Source organism: Coturnix japonica, chromosome 1, assembly GCF_001577835.2.
Source record: "Coturnix japonica isolate 7356 chromosome 1, Coturnix japonica 2.1, whole genome shotgun sequence".
Taxonomy (NCBI): Eukaryota; Metazoa; Chordata; class Aves; order Galliformes; family Phasianidae; genus Coturnix; species Coturnix japonica.
In genome coordinates this window covers 164,124,013-164,148,958 of record NC_029516.1, presented here as the reverse complement: position 1 = coordinate 164,148,958, position 24,946 = coordinate 164,124,013, and the positions used below count along the sequence as shown (strand labels likewise).

The following is a 24,946-nucleotide window of genomic DNA, read 5'->3' as shown; positions in this document are numbered from 1 at the left end:
TGCAAGGAAAATGAGCTTCAAGATCAAACAGCTACCTGCAAGCTGTAAAACTTTGGAATGAAGCAGAGAGCAATCTTATAGCATAAAGGAAAGAAAGTGTTTGTGACTACAAAATGTGGTTTAAAAGTACATGTTTTGTGGTCTAAAAATAAAAACATATATAAAGAAAATAATAATAAACCTATTCATCTTGTAGACTGGCAAACTACATTATCTAAGAAAGAAATCTGCTCTCCTCATGTTATATTTTTAGAGAAGTAATGCCTCCTCTGTACTTCACTGACCTGGATCTAATATAACTCAGGAACTGCTAGTTAGATTGACCACACAGCTCCTATCAGCTGTGATATTGCCAATAAAACTTAAAGACAAGCACTTGGGTTTAAAGGCCATCAGCCACAGCATTATTGCATAGAATGTAAACAAGGTCAGTGAATTCTTTCTGGTTATTGAGATTACATTTGAGCTGTAGCAAAGGCCATGGATATGCCTTAAGTACAGGCCCCATTTTTTGGGCACGCTAATATAACTGTAATTTTAAAAGCTCTCTGAGGTCCATGGGTACAGCAGACTTTTTATACAAAAGTTACATTCTTGGTCCTGCACCTTTTCTCTAACAAGGATGGGCACCACAGACTACCTAACTATTCATCTGCACCAGATCATGGAAATCATTTATTATGCCCAAGTATTCTCTAGAAAAGGCATAATTGGCATGTCGTAGGTTTGGAAGTATGATAGGGAATAGACAAACAGCACAAAGGTACATTAGATCAAAAATGTCTACTCTTTTGCTATTTTTAGTATATAATTTTACAAGGGCTGCTCCAAAAGTAATGTTTCCTATTTTATTCTGTTGGCCACAGTGTCAGAGGCAGATGGTGTGGAATGGCAGTAAAGGTGGAATCTTTCCATCAATATTCCATTGTATTTTATTGTCATTCAATAGAGGGCAGCAGAGGGGTAGTCTGACAAAATGTTATCTGACATGAAAGTATGGATGGAGAAAAGGTGTGGAACTGAATTCCTCCCTGTAGAAAAAATTGCACCCACTGACATTCATCAATGGTTGCTTATAAAAAACAGCAAACTGGTATGAGTGCAGGGAGGTAGTGGGTGGTGCACTTCAGCAGTAGAAATAATGAAGTGAAAGACAAGACATGTTCTGCATAGCCATGCAGATTTTTAGAAGCCCAAAATGCAGAATGTTCTTCATTGCTGGTGTTTTGTAATTGAGGATTTCCTCTATCAAGTAGTGCTATTGGACTCTCTATTTCTGATGTTGTTTACATGGAAATAAATAGGAAGCATTAATTTCAGAGTCACCTACATAGCTGAAACTTCTTCAGTACTGGAAGATCATATGTTGCTGCAGATGGAACATCAGCTGTTTAACCTACAGACTCCAGACCAAAACTTCCAGCAGTCTGATTTTGTCTTAAAGTTATAATATGATCAACAGATTAAATGAGAGAACCCTACGAGTTTAAAAATAGAACAGCATAAATAAACAAACAAACAAATAAATAAATAAATAAATAAATAAATCTAAGCTGCAGTTTAACTTAAATGATATCTATGTCTTTAGTGAAAAAAAAACCTGAAATCACATTCAAATACATAAATCAGGTGTTGTAGTGTTCATAAACTCAGTGCCTGAAAGAGATATATCCTTGATGTATCCTCACCAACCTGAGATGGTTGGTGCCCATGTAGTGGCTCTAGAGAGTAATGGAAGCAACACAAACCAGATTTAGGACAGCTGACAAGTGATGCAGGTAGTCAGCAGGATAAGCCAATAAGAGGGGGATGTCTAAAAATCACTTCTGTGCTCTCTTGTTGACACCTTTATCTAAGTGACAGCTATGTATAATCATAATGTGATTCTGAAGCTACCAGTTCTTTCCTCATAAAGTGAGATTTCAGTTGATGTTCCTGAACTGTCTTTATACCACAAAGTAAACATCCAACTCAGAGGCTCTGGAGTGCAGTCTGGAATCTGAAGTTTGCCTCACAAAGCTTAGTGGCCATCAGAAGTTACCATCTCTTTATCTTTTTCTTAACATATTATCTTCTTAATACAAGCTATTACACTTTGTCATTCAGAAAGTAAAACCTTCAAGTCAAGAATTCTGTATTCATGAATTGTTACGTATCAGTCTTTTTATTAGTTTGGTAAAAGTAAGGATTATCTTGATAAGAGAGCAGTGGAGTAAATCAATGCATATCCTGGGATTCACAGGAAAGGGCACAGCCTCTGTGAATTACTAGAGTTATTATTGGTTATAGTCTTCAAAGAACTCTCATGTTAACATTGAATCATGCAAGTAATCTAAAGGACCTCTCAGGATGATAATTCCAACAATAAAAAAGCATGTAAAGTAAGTTCACCAGTTCACCAAAATGCATACATGCATGTCCTGAAATGAAGCATTCATCTATGAAACTGCTCTGAAAGAAGATAACCAACTAATATCCTTATGCTGGCTTTCCAGTGTTCCTAGAGCTGCATAAGAGCCTATTGCAGCCTCAAATATCTTCTCTATGAAGGTCAGCTGCATTGTAATGCACTTACAACCAGTCATTTTCTGTGTAGTTTCCAGAGAACCATTTGAGCAGACAGCACATTTTTTCCCCAATTGGCTATTCTCAACTAAAAAATTGTTTTAGAGATCCTGAACAATAACAGAGCCCTTGGGAAAAAGGCTTCTCTGCATTAGTCATCCAGCTGACACCATGAATGATAACACCCAAGCATAAAATTTAATGAGATTTCTATAAAAATGAGTGACATCTGCATAGCACTCAGGTCCTGGCTAACTGTCATACATTTGTTATCACAGAGGCTTTTGTCCCTTATTAATCCGCTTTCAAGAGTGCCTGCTGTTGGAAATGGAAATGCTTTTTAGCAGTCATCCTGCAGAATGTATAAGAGCACACATCTCAGAAAGCATAATGACACACTGTCATGACTAGGAATGCACCTAAAAGGTATAAAAAACATGAGAGAGCTACAACAAAATATATTGAGAAGTTAGTAGGAAACATCTGCATAAATATATTTTACGTCTTTGTATATAAGAAACTTCTTCTTTTTCTTATAATACCATGGCTAGAAACTCTTCACTAATATTCAGCATGCATGAAAGAAATGTTGTAGATAGAAAGTACTAAAATATTTTCTTTTAATTTTATTTGTGCTTGGGACCATATTATAATTCTTGGCCTAGGGCTCCAACTCTGTAAAAGATTATGATTGTATCAGAATCCCAGCCTTCCTTTAAAATTTCCCCCATGGATACAAATAAATATTACACTAGCATTTTCCTACATCAACAGAGAGCCTGAAGCAGTAGATGATGAAGATTGAAGACCTCCCTCCTTTATTAAATTGGCCCCAGGATTTACTATTTTGAGATAAAGGCCTGACCTGGTGCATCTCACAGGAGAAGAGCAAATACATGGGAGGAATGGAGGAGTGTAGATGACGCATCTTTAGAAACACAGAATCACAGAATGGTTTAGGTTGAAAGGGATTTTTTAAAATTATCTAGTTCTAGCCACCCACTAGACCAGGTTGCTCAAAGGCCCATCCAGTCTGGACTAGATTTCCTTCAGGGATGGGGCATCCACAGTATCTCTGGGCAACTTTTTCCAGTGTCTCACCAATTTCATATTAAAGAATTTCTTCCTAATATCTAGTCTAAATATACCCTCTCTCTGTTTAAAGCCATTTCCCCTCATCCCATCACAACATATCCTAATAGAAATAGTCCCTCCCCAGCTTTCCTGAAAGCTACTAAAAGGTCTCCATGGAACTTTCTCCATGCTGAACAGCCCCAGCTTTATTAGTCTGTCCATGTAGGGAGGTGCTCCAGTCCTCTGACTACCTCTGTGCCCAGCTTCATTTCCTCTTGTGCTGGGGGTCCCAAAATCCCAGTACTGGGCACAGTATTCTGGGTGGGGTCTCAAAAGGGTGGAGTAGAGAGGCAGAATCACCTCCCTTGACCTGCTAGTCACACTTCTCTTGATGCAGCCCAGGATAAAGTTGGCCTTCTGGGCCAACACATTACCAACATATTATGGGCACGCATATTACCAACTCATGCTAAGTTTTTCATCCATCAGTACACTCAGATACTCCTCAGGGCTGCTTCCAAGCTATTCTCTTCCCAGCCTGTATTTGTCCTTGGGATTTCTCCAACCCAGGGCCATGACCTTGCACTTGGCATGTTGAACTTCATGAGGTTGGCATGGGCCCACATCTCAAGACTGTCCAGGTCCCTCTGGATTGCATCCATGGGGATGACATTCCCTCAAGCATGTCAACTGCACCACTGAGGTTAATGTTGTCTGCAAACTTGTTGAGGGTGCTTGTTGCTTGTAGGTCATTACCAAGCAAAGAAAGAAAGATGAAATGTATAGCTTGCTTTAATAATTCAATCTCTGTTCCACTTGAAGACTATGGAGTTGAGTTATTACAAAACTCTGAACAAAATGTTGTCACAGTTCACATAAACACTCTTTTAAAATTCACATAAAATTGTTTTTAGTTAAAGCATTCTATCAAAAAAGAAGATTTGGTTGCATAAAATACGAAACAGACAAATAAATATATAGATAGGTATGTAGGTAGGTAGATAGATAGATAGATAGATAGATAGATAGATAGATAGATAGATAGATAGATAGATAGATAGATAGATAGATAATGGTTAGTTCAGCAATGTAGAGATGTAGAGATTCTGGTTATAACTGCAATGTCAAATGTTTAAACTACACCTGAGTACCTCTCTTATCCATAGTTGCTGAACTCTGTTAGGACCACACCACTTGTAGTAACTTACAGTTTAATATGGAAAGAATCAGAGGGCAACCAAAGGATCTGCTACACAATAACTTCAAACAAAAGCCTGACACATGCAAAGAGCATTGGGCTTCCCCAGAAATACATCCACAGTTTCTTTTTATTAATAAAAGTGCTTTCATCATTGCCTTTTCTGCATGTTCATTTTGGTAGAAAATCTACAGTGCATTTCTGATTTCAAAGGCATCTGTCTATACAGAAGCAGAACTTCAAGAACTTCCCTTCAAGAAGAGGAGCCTGGGAAAGAACTGGATGGCAAAAATATTCAGATTGTTCATAATTAATTATAGCTATTAATTACATCAATATTTTAATTAAGTAGCTTTAGAAGTATGGAGTCCTGTGTTGGATTTGTATAAGCTTTTAAGTATAGGAAATCACAAGAGAGATTTTTATCCTACACTTTCCCATAACAGAGATGTGCCTGTCCCCATGAACAGGGAAAACTTTCCTCCAATTTGGTTTGGAAAGTGCAAATGTACAATGTTTTACAACACCATTATGATAAATATCAGGAAGAATTAAAGGAGAAAATTAGGGGTAGGGAAGATGTTACTGGCAAGTTTTTATTGCAAATTTTTATTTGTTACAAGAGCCTTCACTTACTGGAGCAGTCATATGACATAAAAACTGATGGTTGATATTTTCTTATTAAGTATAGCAAAGTGGAATAAATAATAGTCTAATTTCTCCAATGAGAATTTGTTTGGTGATTTTGTTTGTTATTAAAGGAATCACAGTAAATATCAGTCAAAATATTTGGGTATGAGTTCTGTTTTCAGTAGCTTTCAGACAAATAATTAATGGGCTTTCAAAAAGACAGTAGTCTATATTGTTTTATTGAATGAGTGAATTTGATAGAAAGAATATATATTGCATTCTTAATTCAGATATTAGTATTATTAGTATTCTCCTTAAGAAACGCATCCAACCTTGCTTCAGTTCTGGTGAGAATTCTCACAAAAAGAGATGTGATTGTGACTGTTCAGACTAGCATGAGTGCTTTCTTTTTTCCCTCAATTTTACATTCAGAACAATTAAAACAGGATTTTATAGAAACCTGTTTCTATTCCTAGTTCTTCTGATGTCACTACAGCATGTTAATTGCTTCTTTCCTGCATAACATTTAAAGAGTACAAACAATCATGTATGCCATTATACAAGCTATCAGCACGATGTACTAGTGTGCATTTTAACTCCTGTATTTCATGGGTATTGAACTCCCTACGGAATATCTCTCCTGTGTTATTACTGTTCAACAGTGATGATGGTGTGCTTTTTTTTTTTTTATTATTCTAATGTATTTCTAGGTCCTCCTGGTCCCCCAGGGGTTGTAATAGTGGAGGAAATTACAGACACCACAGCAACACTCTCCTGGAGTCCTGGAGCCGACAATCACAGCCCGATCTCCCTCTACAACCTGCAAGCACGCAGTCCATTTTCTCTGGGCTGGCAGACAGTAAAAACAGGTGAGAAAAACTTTAAAATAGCACAAGCTGGCTCTTCAGAACTCCTGCTTTGTGACAATAATAACCAGCAGCAACTGCAGATACTCCTGAAATAACAATAATAATTTAAAAGCACTGATTTATTTATTTTTTAATTATTACTCTTCCTTTCATGTTACTTAGAAACGTCCATAAGAGGACAACACAAAGACCCTTGAGTGATGCAGCTGTGAATAAGCAGAAATCTCTCCCCTGTACCTTTTATTCTTTGCTTTTTCAGGAGTACCGCATTGTCAAAAGACACTGTGATTTCTAACATATTTGATCCTTTATATCTGCCATATCTAATGGACATACACATTTCCACTGAAACACTGTATGTGAGCTTTAGCATTCTCAGTGACCTGTACAATTCTTCATTGCCTGCAGTTCCTGATGTGATAAGCGGAGACATGGAATCTGCTATGGCTGTTGAATTGAACCCTTGGGTGGAGTATGAGTTTCGAGTTGTAGCAACTAACAAAATTGGGACTGGAGACCCAAGTACACCATCCCGCATGATCAGAACCAATGAAGCAGGTAAGGAGATAAAAAGGTTAATTTTCCAGGACTACCAGAAACAAGAACTGCTTTAATATAACAATAGTACTATTCTCTTTTCAAGAGTACAAATCTGGGTTGAGTCAACATTGCTCCAGGGTGATACTTTTGCAGAACAGTTTGTTTTGTTTACAGGAACAATGTTTAATTTACAGAAATTCCAAATGACCTAATTCCCTGCTGTCTTACCTCATCTAGGCGACCTTCATTTCAGCTCACTTACTGGCTGCCTCCTACACAGCAAATCTGGTCCTGATTTCCACTAGGCAGAAAGCTCTAACCAAAACAAACTTGGCAATTCAGAGGGAGTGCCTGCCCCAGAATGTTGTTGTTTGGGTCTCAGGCTTCAAGGAGTGCCTGATCCTGTTGCTAATGTCAAGAACAGCAGGGATATCACCTACGTGAGCTGTAAGCAGGTAGATGATCTGCTCAAGACAGTATAGCTCAAGAAGGAGGTAGAGAGGTTAAGGAGCATTAAGGAGTATGAGCAGGAGAGAGACTGGAGGGGTAACTCCCTGTTGTATCCATGAGAAAGGCAAAGGGGTGATACACCCCAAACAGTGGTGGACCCCTTACCCTTCCACCATCTGGCAGAGGAAGGAGACCTAAGAAAGGAGAAAGTGTGGAAACAGGTCCCAGCTTGGCATCAGGGATCTCCCTTCTCTCTCTACCTTGCTTCCCCAGGTACCTGTCTTCTATGGATTTGAGGCTCTGAAACTTGCGGGACAGGGAAGTGCAGATGTGGAAGGTCCAGACAGGAGGTTGTCTAGAGTGAGGTGGTAGACTCCACACCTCAAGGCTGCCTTTGCCAAGAAGGAAAGAAGGGTAATTGTTGTAAACACCCCCCTTCTGAGGGGAATGGAGCGCCCAATATGGCAACCAGAACCTACCTGTAGAGAAGTGTGCAGCCTCCCAAGGACACAGGTCAGGGACATTACTAAAAAATATTGAACCCTGTGATTACTACCCTTTACTGACAGTTCAAGCTAGAAGTGATAAAGTCACTGAGAGAAGCTTGAGGGCTATCAAAAGGGAGTTGAGTGTGTTGGGGCAGTTAGCTGATGGAGCAAGAGTACAGGTGGTATTTTTCTCTATCTCTTCAGTGGTAGTGAGGGATACTGGGAGGACCAGAAAAACCCATCTCATAAAATATGTGGCAGAGAGGCTGATGAAACTGAAGGAATTTTGTTGTTTTCTTTTTCAACCATGGAGTGGTCTACTTTGCTCCTGGCCTGATGGCTGCAGATGGGTCTCACCTGTCTCAAAGGCGGAAATGGATCCTAGCCCAGGAGCTGGCAGAGCTTGTTGAGAGGGCTTTAAGTTAGATATGAAGGGTGAAGGGGTTAAAATGACTCTCACTAGATATGAGCTTGGGGAGGGTGATGATAAGTTTGAGAACGAAGTAAATGGCTCAGGTGAAGGGCATCTACACCAATGCACACAGCATGGGCGATAAACAGCAGGAGATGGAAGCCATTGTATGGTAGGCAAACTATGACTTAGTTGCCATTATGGAAATGTGGTGGGATTGCTTCCACAGCTGGAGTGCTGCAATGGATGACTATAAGCTCTTCAGAATGGACAGGCAAGGAATGAGGGATGAGGGCATGGATATCTGTATTACAGAGTGTTTTGATGCTGTTGAGCTCAGGACTGCAAATGGTAAGGTTGAGTTTCTATGGGTAAGGGTCTCTATGGGTAAGGTTCTTCACATCTATCTTTAAAATTCAGACCAATTATCCTCAGGGTACTCTACCCTTGATCTGGAATAAACATCCCATGATTCATGTGTAAACAGAGACCTACTCCTCCTGGCCTGCCAAAAGTCAGTGGGGCCAGATGAGATCCACCTCAGGGTGCTGACGGAGCTGTTGGAGGTGACTGTCAAACTGCTTTTTACCATCTACCAGTGTTTTTGGTCATGGCTATAGAACAGATCATCCTGGGTGAGATTACAGGACATTTAGGGATCAGGCCCAGTCAGCATGGATTCATGGCATGCAGATCCTTCTAAACTAGCCTGATCTTTTTCTATGTTTGAATGACCTGCCTGGTAAATGATGGAAAGTCTGTCAACTTAGTCTACCTAGACTTGAGCAAAGCCTTTAACGCTATTTCCCTGTATTCTGGGAAAACTGGCAGCCTGTGGCTTGGACAGGTACACTCTGCTGGGTGAAGACCTGGCTGGAGGGCTGGGCCCAGAGGGTGGTGATGAATGGACTGAAAGCCATCTGGCAACCAGTCATGAGCAGTGTTCCCTGGGGGTCAGTACTGGAGCCTGTTCTGTTTAATATCTTTAATTATTTCCTTGTTAGTATGTATTATCAGTATCACCTCTGTGCTGGGAAAGATCATGGAGGAGAGTCTCTCGAAAGCTTTTCCAATCTTGGTGATTCTGGTGATTATGATTCTACCTTATACTACATCCTTCTCTTTTTTCTGCCTGCCTTCTGCAGGCAGCATGGTTCCACTGATCATCTGCAGGGTCTTTATCAGTCCTTTCATACAGGTGCTCCCAAGCAGCCTCCTCCCCATACCTCTCATAGCTTCTCTCTTCTGAAACCTTCTTTCAGTGAGGGGAGCCATGCTGCTTAATTTGAAATACCTTGTACTATACATCTTATATATAAAATATGAGTGGAAGTTCTGCTCAGAAACAAGTTAGAAAATGGCTGATTTTTATCCAGCTACCATCTTTTTAAGTTCCTCATTCTTATTTGTCTGTCTTTACCAAATTAAGTCTGTATTTACTAAAACATTTTCCAGCAGCTCTAGTGAAGGTCTTCATGGACATCTATTTTCAGTACTCCTTTGGGCAATAATTACAGCTTTCCCTCTATAAAAATATATTAGTAAATCATACTTATGATCAGGGGAAAAAAAAAAAAATGGGGAAGGTATGAAGCATGCATTGTGCAGTGTATTTTTTTGCCCAGTGATTAGCACTCTTTTCTGAGTAATACTCCACAATTGTTGCCATCTGGAAAAACAGCGTCATTGACAAAAGTAGCAATAATTACTATCCAAGTACACAGGACTCTTCCTGAAAAACAGACCTATTGCTGATAATAATGCAGGTCTTCTCAAATGAAAGGTCAGTAACATACTAGTTCAAATAGGAAAAGGCCGTACTCAATGCTTAACCGCACTTTCAGCTTTGTGGTGTAACATTGAATTCCAGACAGGTGCCAGTAAAACAACTTAACAGCCTTTGGAGAAACTGAAGTTTTGTTTCTTTGGTGTGCCTGTTTAGAACAGTGTGATGCAGCAAAGTTGGTTGTCATCACCTCAATCCCAAAAGACCTTTACTTAATGAAACCCTCTTGTTTTCATTTCACTTGTGAGCTGCTTTTGTTTTGCATTACCTTATTAGTTTTTCCTTTTAAAGTAATATGTACATATATATTTAAAAAAACAGATGGTTTCTCACTTTTATTCTGCAGAGGTAGTGAGAAGACACTGCTCATAACTAAAAAGATATAACTTCCCAATTCGTTGGAAACTATAAAGAGTTGCAAAGTAATAACAATGACACAATAGACTCTGCTTTAAACCAAAAGCAAGGAAAGCAACAGCGAACAAAACCAAGAAAAGAAAAACTATATATCAATATGTTGCACATGTAAATGGTATGCTGTTTATAAATCTTTATAGCATTCATTATTTGTTTCAATCAGGCATCCTCTTCTTCTTACAATTTCCTGAAGGGAGGTTGTGATGAGGAGGGGCTTGGTCTTTTCTCCCAAATGGCCACAAGTTATATCAGATGAGGTTTAGACTGGACATAAGAAGGAACTTTTCTCTCAGAGAGTCAGACACAGGAATGGCCTGCCTAGGGAGGTGGAGTCACCATCCCTAGCAGTGCTCAGGAGGCATCTGGATGAGGAGCTTCGAGATACAGTTTCGTGGCTTGTGGTAGCAACAGTAATGGAAGAATGGTTGGACTAGATGATCTTGTAGGTCCTTTCCAACCCTGTGATTCTATGATTCTATTATTCTTCCTAATTTCTAATCCTAATCCTGACTAGCTAGAGAGGTGCCTTGGGTAATAAATCTCATTGGGCTACTTCTGTTCTCTGCAACAATTCTGTGAATTGTTCTCTGCAACAATTCTATGAATTCTGTCACTGTGAACTGTTATCTTTGTGCTTGTTTTCAAATACCATAGTTAAAGAGACAGGAACGTTAGTATCAGTTTTCATTAGGTATGGGTATGGCTATTCATAAATGGTTTTCCAAATTAGCACATTAATATCTTCAGGTATTACTCTGTTATGTATTCTTTTTCAGAATATCTGTGTGCCTTGCTTTTTTTATCTGAAAGCTTCAAGGTAAAATGTTTACTAACATGGGCTTCTGTTCCAACATCACAAATCTGAAATCTTAATAGAGTACATGTGTAAGGACATTATTCTTTAGAGCAGTCTCCTCCTCATGACCTAGAAGACTAATTTGGCCCTTTTGCAGTGATGTTAGACGTGCTTTAAAGGGAAAAAAGGCAGGATGCACTGGAAAGCCTCCAGAACTATCAGTCTCTCAGCGGAGAAGGTGAGTGTGGCTCATGCTCAGATGATAGCCATGATCCACAGAGATGAATGGTAGCTGCATTGACAACCCACAGAGGTAGCAAATGTGTGATTCTGCTGCCATTATTTTATACTTAAATGGAAATCAGCATCTTTAATTTAATGACATCTGCTAATTTGGCTGGAGACTAAAGTCTTTTTCTCTCCCCACATCTCACTTACTTTATCACTTCTTCCCTTAGATAGTAATAACATTTTATACCAGTCTATTATCTAAAAATACCCATGGAAGCAATGCTTGGACAGTGTAAGGAAATAATCAGAATAATAAACAGGTTTTCACTTGCTTTAATTTTTTTAATTAAACTCTAATCTTGTTACTTAGTTCACATTTAGTTAACATGATGGCTTTTCATATCTCCTTTCATTGGAATGGATAATACTGAAATTTTCTGGCACATCTAGCTTATAGCCAGCTGCTGCATTTCTGTCGCTTGTAGCCTTTATACATATTTTACAGGTCCACAAGGTGAAAAGAGCCAGTAACATGAATTTAGACATGTCTGGCATTCCATTACAGCAGTCAGGCATTTGAAGCCTGGGGCAAAGCATCAATTACATTATCTATTCATGGAAAAACATGGAGAGAAGGAAATTGAGTAGAATCAAAGCTTAACCTGCTAATCAGACATAAAGACTTGATTTTATAGGTAACAATAATGCACTCAATTAGTACCAGATTGTGTGCAGGATTTATTTTTAATAAGTTCTTATATTTCATTAAGCCACACTTATTCTCATCTAATATTTCCTCATATTATTACAAGGAAAATTTGTCCTAACAACAACAAGTTTGAGGCTTGGGGTTTTTTAGGGGATTTTTGTTACTGGTGGTGGTCAGGTTTGCAATCTTTTTTTTTTTTTTTTTTTTTTTAGAAACCTGTGCAAAATAATTTTCCACTTTTGATATTATCATAATTATTTTTGTTCTATTTTTAACATTAGAACATTATTTAGAACATTATTTCCTGGGCAACTGAAGTCATTTCAGAAAATGTGCCTCCACAGGGAAAAACAGATGAAGATAAAGGAGACAATAATTGTTGACTGTATGTTTATATTTGAAACCGACTACTCGCATGTAATATTGCAGGCCATACTGACAAAGAGTCCAAATAGAAGTGCTGCTAGAAAATATACCAGGAAAACTGGCATATATGCCACAACATTGTAAATTTCAGACCTGGAGGTGATAATCTGGAGGATATTCAGAGTGAATTCTGCAGCCATGCATGACTATCAGTGGAAAGAATTAAATCCTTTCTCCTCTTAAACTGCAAGTACTAAAAATACAGAGGAAAATGTTAGCAGAACAAATACAGATCTTGACACCAGTTGGGGTGTTTCCAATAGCAGAATGTGGTTGGTCACCAAGTGATCAAAGTTTGGTCAACTTTTTGGTCATCAAAAATTAAGTATCTGTTCAGAATGAAGAGAAAGTTTAAAATTCTGAACACAAAACATAAATATAAGCATAGCAAAGAAAAGAACGGTTTACAAAAAGTCAAACATAGTAGAGCACGAGAAGGAAAACTATTCTCTGTCCCAAATGTAACGATTTCACATCTGTATATTAATATCTGTCACCTCCAAAAGTTTCCCCAACCTTTACAATTAAACACAAATTTATAATATATAGATGGCATTACTAGAAATTTTTAGCATTTAACTCTGTTCAACACAAAACTCTCAGCAATATCAATTCTCTGCATACATTTTTTCCTTTATTAAAACCACCACTTTTCACATCTATATAACTTTTAATGATTGATTATGCACAAATTATATAATAAGCCTTACTTTTTTTAATTTATATTTTACTCATCCTGGCAAAGGATTTCTTAGCGGGACAATGTTTACATTCCTTGTTCCTGCTCCTAAATAAGACATTTAAAGTTAATTTTTATTATCCAAGGGGACATATAGAGAATCCAAGTCTGTTGGGTTTTACTTCCATTTTCAGCATAGCATAATACTTCAGTGAAAATGGCAATTCTGTAAGAAACAAATACTGTTGTTTCCATTCACTTCAAACTATCCCGAAATTATTTTCATCTTCTTGTTTGCTTGACTTAAGTGAAGGTTTAAATATCAAGGTGTGATAGCACACAAACACCGTCAGTCGCATTTACCATGACCCACCCACACCTAGTCACCATGTCTGCCAAATGTTCCACTGCATCACTGGAACACAAGTTTTGTGTGTTTTGCTCCCAATCCTAATAGTAGCTGAAGTAATAAAAGAAAAAGAAAAAGAAAAAAAAAATTTAAAAAAAATTGACTTACAAAAATGTTACTGTTTAAGACTAAAGCGGGAGAAAACCAATAGTAGGTGGTCAACACAGGGACTAATGAGAAAGCTTTAAAGTAATTGGAGATTCAGTTAAGCTAAGCAGTTATTTATGTTGGTCTTAAGTACCAGCATTAAACCAAGGAGTGATTCAGTTCCCCACAGGTGACACTCTTTTATCTTATTAAATGAGATATATTAGCACTGCAAAGAGCTGCTTGTTGTTAGTTGGGATTGTATTTATTCAGACAACATAATGCTAAATTTCTCAGTTTTATATAACAGTAAGAACAAAGGTGATATTGTCACTGTCCTGCAGTCATGTGGACAAAATATCTGGAACCAAAGTTCATATCACATCTGTTTTTCTGGTGCAAGTGTTTATCCATGTGTGTCATTGCCAATAATTAACAATGTAAAGATTGGAAAGATTTGGAATAAAGTTTGGAACTAATTGTGTGGCAGTAAACAGGTTCTAAGTGAGAAAATTCAGATATAAAACTAATATAAAAGTGATGTTGCTGAAAGGGTTGATGATAGACAACCTCAGAGTCTGGCATAAATACGTCCTTTCAATGCTTTTCTTCACAGATTTCAAAATGCTCTCCTTTAACTGTAAATAATCAGCTTTGGTGCAGTGCAGAGGAAATTTATTCCTTTGACACATTTATTCTTTTAATGGTTATTCATTTGAGAGTTTTGCTGCTTGAATGTACATTTTAGTTTGGTGCAAAAGAAATCCATCGTTTTGACAATTTTATTCTTTTAACATTTATTCATTTAAATGGGGCTTCAGTCTGCGATGCTTTTAACAGGAAAACTCTAGACAGAGGACAATAATTGTTAAATAAGTCCATTGTGTTAACTGCTTCCAAGGAGTACAGCATTTTCTCTTACTAATAATATGGTATCTACATAAACACTTCATTCATCTTTATAACAACCAGAAAAAAAAGAAAAAAGGAAAAACAAAACCTTAGGAAGTTATTATTATTATTGTTGTTCTGAATCTTTTCTATAGAATGATCATCCCAGTAAAGTACAGCTTTTATTCTGTTTCATTAAAATTATTATTTTGCCAGAGGGAAAATCTTCACCTTTCAATTATGTATAATACTGTTTCTGAAGGGAAAAATTGATTAAAATACATAAAACTGAGTTTTAGTTTAACCTTCATGTCTCCGATCAAAATAATAAGTCCTTGCCATTGTTCAAATAGCTATCTTAGGAAGGACGGACCATGTCAAAGCTCTGCATTCACTGAAGATATGCATTTGTTATGAGAAAAAAGTAAAAAAGAACTGAACCTATGCTCTTTACATGGGAGATCATACTTAAAGACTTTTTCAGATTAATTTGGAAGTATAATCAGTATCTAATAACAACTGAACTTTCTTTGAACCTGTTAATGTTCAACATGGAAAACTGAGAGTGGTGTACATTCATTTGAGTCTGTTTTTCTTTGTATAGTTCAAAGACACCATGTTACTCAATAAATAAGCTCAATAGCATGCAATAAGACCTTAACAATCCTACCCATACCCTATGTACTACTGTAAGGAAGAAAAAAGGGAGACTGTATCTTATGGCATACTTAATCAAATAAAGAATGCAAGCACTACATGCTCTCAGTAAATAAATTCAGAACATTAATCATTTCTGAGGTTCATTAGATATACTAAATCAGAGAAGGGAGTATATAATTTCTATAGAATAACTAAAATTTCTAAAGATTTACTGACTATGATGACCTATAGGTCACCTTAATTTTTAAAGAACTATGTATTCTATCATTTCCTGCATTTTGAAAGAAAGGACAAAGGCTGTTTAAGGAAGCTAACTAAATTCTGAGAATTGACTCCACAACAAGGCATAATAATATATATTTTAAAGAACCAAAATATTCTAAATCACTACAGACCCGAGACATAGTAGAGATAATTAATTCCTAAAATTTTACCAGAACTCTGAAAAATGGCAGTTTCTCTAGTATTTCATTTTTGAAATGTGTTTTGTTTGTTTGTTTTTTTAAGTACAAAGGCTGGTAAGACAAATTTTGTTTTATCTCCCAGGTTATATCTGTACACTGAAAACCTGACTAACCTGCAGAAGGAACAGTCCTTGAGTGACTTTTTCTTTTAGTATATCTTTTCTTCTCAGTTTATGTTTTGTTCATGTTTATAATCACTCTTCTGATTGTGGAATTCCATGAAATGAAATGAGCAAAATTACTTTACCACAGTCTTCCACATTTTTCTGTTCTGATTTAACATCTCTTCTTCAGCAGTTTATTACTATAGCAAAAATCTCAGTGACTTGGACGTTCTGACTTTTATTCCTTTTTGCTCACAGTTCCAAAGACACCACCAGCGAATGTAAGTGGCAGAAGTGGAAGACGTCACGAATTAGTAATAGCATGGGAGGTAAGGGACTTCTCTGTTTAATGATCTTGTTTCAGGTTTACTTCTTTGGGAACAAAGTAAACATTACTGTACTGGGGTTTCCTTACAGTAAATATTGGCAAAGTATAAACACAAAATAGTGTTCACTCTAAAGTTTCTAAATTAAATTGCACTTTAATGTGGTCTGAGGATACTGCAGTGAATCTATTTCCCTTAGTGGCTGCTCCAAAGTTGCCCTAATTCATCACTCTTTTGTTCCAGATTCTTAGGTAGAAGTGATATTTTTTTTTTCCTACGTGAATGCTACACAGATGAAATAATAGCTAAAGGAAGAGAAAGAGTCTCCCATAACTATGTTTAAATTTACATTTAAATTAGGGAAAAATACATTTTTAAAGTATTTTCTATAAACAAAATCTGAAGGCCTGAAGGAGACTTCTACTTTGAGAAGAAATTTGTGATGCAAGGTACATCACAAATGTACGATTGTGACAATGGGTAATTGTTTGAGTGAAGATGATTTCTCTGCTGAACATAAAGAACACCCTAGAGTAGAAACTTTTCTTGAGTTGTTTTCAAAACATCTAGATTCATCAAAAGAGTTTCAGAGTAAATATATATATATATGTACAAATATATATATATATATTCTATTAAAAAAATAAAAAATCCATAAAATAAATATAGGGAGTTTCAATAAAAAAAGATGTAAACTTGCTACTCTAGGAATCATTCAAATCATAAGAGAAGCACAGGATTCTGACAAACTCCTTTAAGTGAGACAATACTAATTTCAGTTTGGTTACAAGTTTCATGCTATGAATAGCAGTATGTCTCCAACCAGGCAGACTATGCAAAATCCCTAATCAAACCTCAGGTGTCTGGAATTATATCTGATGAAACTGGCCTCCTGAAATCCTTTATATTAGCATGTAGTATTCATGTAAAGTCTGTTTATGGTATTCCCTATTCAAGAAAAGGAGTATTCTTTTACAGCTAAGGTATGCAAATTGCCAGTAGAGAAGAAGATGTCAGTCCTTCCCCAGTGCTTATAATGAGCTCACTGTTTCCATCATCACCTCGTGTTCTTCCTAATTCTGAAACTTTCAGCACACTAGCATTTCACATACCTCTTAAACTGCATAAAGTAAATAATCAAATTAAGATAATAAAATGGCATTTCAAATGTGTCAATCATAAATGATGAAGTGAGCCAATGTACATGTTTTAATAGCTTGAAAGATTTCTAACATTTCTCATTTAGATGAGATTACTTTTCTAAGACCCTTCTAACTCAATCATTTCTGTGATCCTATGGTATTCTAATGGTATTCACTCAATTTCTTCAAGAAATGACAGAAAGAGCAGAATACAAAATTATGCAGAGAATTAAGAATTAACCTTGTTACACTGGATAATACTCTGAATGGTATCAACAACTCACTAAAAAGTACTGTGTTTTCTTGTTTAGCCACTGCATTTCTATAAGGCACAGCCACAGTACAACATGACTCCAGTACACCTAACCTGCACTTTCACAAGATACAAAAAAGTGTTCATTGGATTTACTCAGGCAATAGGAATACAAAAAGTACTTCCAAATCCGAAGAGATATAGGTATAGTGTGTGGGTTTCTGGGAACTAGGAAATAATTAGGCCATAGAATTGCATTCAGTGGGTTCAAATAAAGTTTTAATGCCCCAGCTTATTTACACAATTCACATAGTGTGTATTTAGCATTTGCACTTAAATCCATAGGTTCTGCTACTTCTCTTGTATTTCCATTTTTTGAGGGATTTGATTTTATTTTGTGTAGTGACAATCTACTGTCAAATTCATAAATATTGCGAAGAGCTCCAAGTCTCCTCCTTTCCAACTCACTAGGTTACAAATTCTGTCTTATTTTTGCCTTCCCTATCTTTGATCTTACCAATGTATTTATTTATTTTGTATTTTTCTTGGATAAATAGTGCACAGTTTCAGAAAGCTAGATAGAAAATTGGTTCTGCAAGTGAGTTGCCTAGTGATGAGACATTCAAATACAAAGTGTATCGAAGACAATTCTGTGTCTCCTGTTTCTGCTCTGAGTTACATGGTCACCCAAATCTAAGATGGATACTTCAAGATATGAAATTTTAGGCACCCTTTTTGGCATTTCCCAAGGGTTAATATACTGATATCTGATAAACATAATCCAATGCCAACCAAAGTCTTCTGACTTTATAACAAATGTAGGAGGTAAGTTAGTATGAAAAATTCCATTTCTTGAGCTGAACACTTAAGATACAGCTTTAGCAATGTTCAGTCTCTAAACATATTAATCTCTTTCCCAACTGTCTGCTTATGGCAGTTGTGTCCCAATTTGAGTGGTAAATTTCACAGATCCTCTGAAATAAGAAAAGCAAATTACATTTTTTTTCATCAAGACTTTTTGTTTGAGAGTTAGGACTACCACATTTATTACATTATATCCTAAGCCTCTAACTGAACACTGGAATCAAACTGCTTAGTTGATATCCCTTTTGGATAAAATCTAAGAAAGTCCCATTGTAATAAGTGCCACTTATTATAGGAACCCTTACAAAAATATGTTGGTCTACACTTTAACAAGACCACTTGAAGGAACTATTCCATTAATATATCAATATTTAAAGTATTAATCAGAAAGAGTAAAGTATGAAAGAAATATCTTTCTGAGCCCACAAGCCATTCAGAGAAGAAACTCTCTACGGGCTTCCAATTTGGAAATAATTGCGTATTCAGCTGTGATAATTAAAATTCTGTAATGCAATTGTAAGAGGCCACCCCGACACAAGGTAATAGTCAGTCTGAGTGATTGCTTTCTAAATTAGTAAAACCACATCTAATCATTATCTGAACTTTTTTTTTTTATAGCCAGTGTCAGAAGAGTTTCAGAATGGAGAAGGATTTGGATATATTGTAGCATTCAGACCCAATGGAACACGTGGTTGGAAGGAAAAAATGGTGACATCTTCAGATGCCTCAAAGTTTATCTATAGAGATGAAAGTGTTCCACCTCTCACTCCTTTTGAGGTGAAAGTTGGTGTTTACAATAACAAAGGTGATGGTCCCTTCAGCCCAATCGTGGTCATCTGCTCAGCTGAAGGAGGTCAGTTCAAAATACAGTAAAATAAAATTGCATATTTTTATCTATTTTGAGCTATTTTTATATACTGTGTCGTATTATTCTTATGGTTTTTGCAATAATAGATTTCAAAATTCTGCACAGAAGTGTAAAGTACTATTAATCATGTTTGGCAGAGAAGCAGGTGAACTAACTTGCCAATATTGTCCAAAAAGCAAGTGACAAAGTTTAGGAATCCACACTAGTCCTAACAGAGATACATATATTTGTTTTAATGAAGTTTCATCTCTAGTACAATGTCTTTATTCCTAACTGTAAGCTGAGTTGCTCTAAAACAAAGATGAGCTGAAATTGGCTGATATTTTCTAACGTATGTTAGAGTCACAATGCCTTTTGATTTGCTAATTGAACCACTGCTCAAAGACTAAGCATCTTCATCTGTGTGTGTTCATTTTCTAAATAATGAATGCTAGAGGTGCACAGAATGTATATTTATTCTTATTTTTATTTCATTTTTCTACTGTTTTCTATCTTTGTTAATATAAATGATTAAGCATCTGTCTTAATGTCTAAATATTCAGTGAGAATTACTTGAAAACCAGAAATAAAAATGAAAAATATTTCAGGAAAGTCACTGTGAAGTGAAATTGATATAACTCTCAAAATATTATCTGAGAAAAGACTTATTTGTGCTAATCAAAGAAGCTGTTCTGTACTGTTAGAAATCAGCATATGTAAATTTCCATTCACACGAGAGATACGTAAATGTTTTCCATGGAAAACATTTCCATTAGATGTTCTATTGCTGGAAGTCATGTTCTCCTGCTTTTCTTTAGTAGTTCTATCTTTAAGATTTACTCCACTGTCTACTGTTAATTGAATAAAATTGGTAAGATACTAGTGGAGACTGGAGGATTTTCATGGTATCACTAGAAAGATGTATTGTCAGGTTAATGGTTTTCCATGTGAAGAAAAACATGAAACATTATGTTTAACTGCATTAGTGGAAAAGGAAAGAGCCTCTGATGTAATTTATCCAGACTTCAGTGAGGCTTCTGACACAGTACCCTACAACATCCTTCTCTACAAATTGGAAGTATGGATTTGATGAGTGGCCTGTTCAATGGATGAAGAACAGGCTGAAAGGTCAAATCCAGAGCATTGTGGTCTATGGCTCAGTGTCTGGATGGAGATCTGTGAGAAGTGGTGGTCCCCAGGGGTCAGTGCTTGTCCCACTACTCTTCAGTATCTCCATCGGTGATACTGACAGTAGGGTCAACTGTACCCTCAGCAAGTTTGATGATGATACCAAGCTCTGGGGTGCAGTCAATATGCCAGAGTAATGGAATGCCATCCAGAGGGACCTAGACATGTTTGAGCAGTGGGCCCAGGAGAACCTCATGAGGTTCAAGAAATGTAAGTGGAAGGTCTTGCACCTGAGTTGAAAAACATCCACTCCAGAACAAACTAGGGGACAAGCTGACTGAGCACAGCCTTGCTGAAAAGGACATGGTGGTACTGGTAGATGGTGAGCTGGACAAGAGCCAGTAACATGCTGTTGCAGTCCAGAAAATGAACTGTATCCTGGGCTACATCAACAGAAGTATGGCCAACAGTTCGAGTGCGATAATCTTGCCCATATACTCTGCTCTTGTGACTCCTCACCTGGAGTACTGTGTCCAGATCTGGAGTCCTCAGTACAGGAGAGATGTGGACCTGCTGGAGCGTGTCCATAGGAGAGCCACAGAAATGATCCATGGGATGGAACACCTCTCTTACAAGAATGGGCTGAAAGAGCTAGGGCTGTTTAACATGAAGAAGAGAAGGCTCCAGGGAGACCTGAGAGTGGCAACTCAGTATCTGAAGGTGACCTACAGGAAAGAGGGGGACAGACTCTAGCAGGGTCTGTGGTGATGGAACAAGGGAAAATGGTTTCAAATGGAAATAGGTTGGATATAAAGAAAAAGACTTTTACAATAAGGGTGGTGAGGCACTGGCACAGGTTGCCCAGAGATGTGGTAGATGTCTCAACCCTGGACCAGGATGGACTAGACTCAAGACCAGGCTGGACTAGGCTCTGAGCAACCTGATCTAGCTGTGGATGCCCCTGTTCATTGAAGTGGTGAAGAACTAGATGACTTTTAGAGGTCCCTTCCAACTCTAAGGATTCTATGATTCTACAATTCTGATAGCCTATATTCTACAATAGCCCGTATAAAAGGTGTAATGTTGAAGGAGAGAGTTGTATTGGAGTGACTGTCAACTTCAATTCTCAGTCACTATAAAGGTTAGGATTGCTGTTTTTGCTAAAAACACTTCCAACAATCTATTTCTGATCCTCTGTTGGAATCAGTAGTATTAGATATTCATACTGTTACAAAAACAATTCCATTTTAAAATGTAACATTTCCCCAGTATATCTATGACATTTTTACACTTGACTTCTTTTTTTCTTGTCAGTGGTAAATGATACTGTGAAACTGATACTGATGATTGTGTTAATGGTTTCATATTTTAATCAGAAATTTCAATAAAAAAAGAATCTCTAAATAAATAAATAAATAAGAAAGGCAGCAAAACTACATATTATAATCTACTTTCATACTGGCACCTATTGCATGTTGCCAGCGCCAGTTGTGGTGGCTCCAAATTGTGCTTTTCTAATTACAGCTTTCTAATTTTAAATAAATTTTGTGTGACACTGTTATTTATGAGAAAATTTAGCAGCACAAAGTAGTTTGGATAGTAAATACCACTAATGACTTTACCCTGTCTGTGATAATTAGCAGATTATTTACTGACTCTACTGAGAAGAAATAATGTTACTATAGTCTTGTTTTGGTAAATAATTAAGACTCTGTAGAAAAGTTAATCTTAACAAATATCAATGCATCTAGTAATTAAATACCAGGAAGTTAGTCAACAAGTTGTATCTATAAAAATGAGAGGAGAAATGAAAGCGTTTCGGAACGTCTCTAAGTCAAAGGTGTAAAATCTATCTGAAATTAATACAGCAAGAAGTTCTACATTTATGTGGCAATACACTACATAAGAGTATTTAGAGGTGTGCCTACCAAAGGATATTCAGATTAAGTAAAACATTATTATTATGCTTGGTAGTGGTGGACTACCAAGTGTTAGCTTGAAGTACTTGATGGAAATCTTTTCTCTATAGTGAAATATAAGTAATGAAAGGAATAAGAACAATGCAAGAATGAAGATATTTTTTAATTTAATAAACAAGGGAGAGAAAAAAAAAGTAAATAATACATTAATATTAAAGAAAATCAAGGAATGGACTGTACCATTCTCTTTGCATAAATAAGATTATATAAGTAGAATGGCTAGTAAGAATGTGGAAATATAACCATTTCTACATCTGTAGTGAAAGACTTTGGTACTGTCAGTTTCTTAGAAACTCAGCCTTTTCTAATTTAAACAGTTCAGACTTTACTTGCCTACATGTACCAATAATGAAATTTAATAATGAAATTTAATCTGTTTTTCTACCCATGACTGCCATTGATGGTGAAAGTCAGACCTTTTAATATGCTCAAAACCATGGGAGAAGACCTTTTTCATCCCAAAGTAATGAAAAAGTAGCAAAAATAAATTATTATGAAAAAATTATTTCTATATATGCACATTAAAAAGTACTGATGCTGCCACTTTTGCAAAAGCATAACCACAATATATTGTAAGTTTCACATCTAATCTAGGACAGTAGAGTTATCTTAAAAGTGGGTATAATTGGAAAATGGTTTACATTATGGTATAAAATAGAAAGATCACATGAAAAGCAAATGAGGTATTAATTTGAATTTTTTTTTAAAAAAAAAAAGAAAAAAAAAAAGTGGATTTCAAATTATCTGGATTACAGAAGAAGCACTGATGTGATGTGAAATAGTTGAGTTCATAGAGTCATGGAATGATAGAATGGCTCGGGTTGGAAGGGACTTCAAGGATCATCAAGCTTCAAACCCATGCTTCAGGCAGGGACACCAACCTACATATCTAATATTAGACCAGGCTGTCCATCCAGACAGGTGGGAGGCTATTGGGAGAATTTCTTAAAGTCCAATCTCTTATCATATATATTTAGTATTTCAAATGCTAGCAGAAGAGCATGGTTATGTTACTGCTGTTATTACAACATTATGATTCTCTTTTAATTCAGGGAAAGATCTGAACGATACATAGGAAAATGTGAACTGGAGAGCATAGGTAAAAGGGATACAAACAACAAGAAAATGTGTCTAATGAGAAAAGAAACAAGTCTTTCCATTACAAAATGGAAATCCAATAATTAAAACCTGTACTAAATACAACCTCAAATATTCTAATTCACGTCAGGGCATGATTCTGTCTCAAAGCTTTGCTACAATCTTATTTAAAGTCCTTGCTGCTTATACTCAACAAAGAACTCAAGATAGATTCAGAGGTTTAACAAGCTCATCAAGAAATGAACAGAAACTGGAGAGCTTGCTTTGCTTGTCCCAGCAGAAAATGGCTGAGCTGGGATAAAATGCCATCTGTAAAATGGAGAAAATATTCAAGATGGCAAAGGACTTTTAAATAGAAAGGATGAAGATGGTACATCATTTTTAGCAAAGAAATCAAGGCAGATGTTCTTCATGCTTGCTGCCAACTGGCCAAAAAGGGTTCACAACTGCACTTTTGAACACTCTGGAATGCAACCACATTATTGACCTCCCCCAGAACTTGTTGCATTCACAAACCTGGTACCACCAAAACCAGGTACCACCCCTGGCTGGGCATATTTTGGGGCAGCAGTAGTTGGCCAGAGTCAATACTTCACCACGGACCATGCAAACAACATTATCAGAAACCATATATCCATGCTTAGGCTGTGCACTGTGCCTGGTTAGCTTACAAGTATAGACATAAACTTCCAGCACAAGAACAAATAAGGTTTAGAATATATGCAGAATAGAAATTAGTGAAAATATATAAGGATATAGAAGTAGACTTCTGGGAGAAAGAGGGAATCTATTTGGCATCGAGATGACCTAAACCTTTTATAGAAGTGTATTTAGCATGGTTGCCACAATGGGAAATATAGAACAAGTTCAGTTAGCTTCAGTACCTATCTTTTCCTTCGGGCACCTGAAGAAATCATCTTCACAAGAATGAAAGTTTCATAATTTTTATAAACAATGTAGTGAATACTACTAAAAATTTCTAGATACGAAAGAGACCCCTGAGCAGTACAAGAAAAAACCTGAAGACTGAGTCAAGCTGTGTTTGTGCAAAAACTCCTGAGGGACCCCAGATGCACATTTGTAAAACAAGATACAAGGATTCTACAGGGAGCTTTTGCTCTTGCTTTGTATAGGTTAGTACTATATCATTGAGCCAATGGATAACTAAGCTTCTTAGTTATCTGAAAGACAAAGGGCCACGTAAAAGCCCTTCCAGTTTTGTTCCTTCATATCTTGGATTTGCTTTTCATCAGGACAAAGAGTGGATGATGTGATATTGAATCAGACACTTAAGACTGAAGGATTGTTTAGGTTAGGTCCTTCCCCCCTTGTTTTTCATTCTGAGTCCTTACTTAAATACTTTAAAATTACCTTTATTTTGTTTCATATCAAAGAAAGAATGTGCAATTAAACTCTTAAATATA

The 24,946-nt window shown here is 36.7% G+C and overlaps 1 protein-coding gene across 7 annotated transcripts in view; it reads left to right on the top strand.

Annotated features, from left to right (window-relative positions):
* Positions 1 to 24,946, top strand: part of CNTN5 (contactin 5) — a 544,426-nt gene that overhangs the window by 499,074 nt on the left and 20,406 nt on the right. For all 7 annotated transcript variants that reach the window (XR_004305984.1, XM_032442190.1, XM_032442192.1 and 4 more), the window contains 4 exons: positions 6,178 to 6,336; positions 6,745 to 6,894; positions 16,144 to 16,214; positions 19,089 to 19,323. Coding sequence is in view for 6 of the 7 variants with exons in the window: in XM_032442190.1 (XP_032298081.1) it covers positions 6,178 to 6,336; positions 6,745 to 6,894; positions 16,144 to 16,214; positions 19,089 to 19,323 (615 nt within the window). In the remaining variant the exon portion in view is untranslated. The remainder of the gene's footprint in view (positions 1 to 6,177; positions 6,337 to 6,744; positions 6,895 to 16,143; positions 16,215 to 19,088; positions 19,324 to 24,946) is intronic.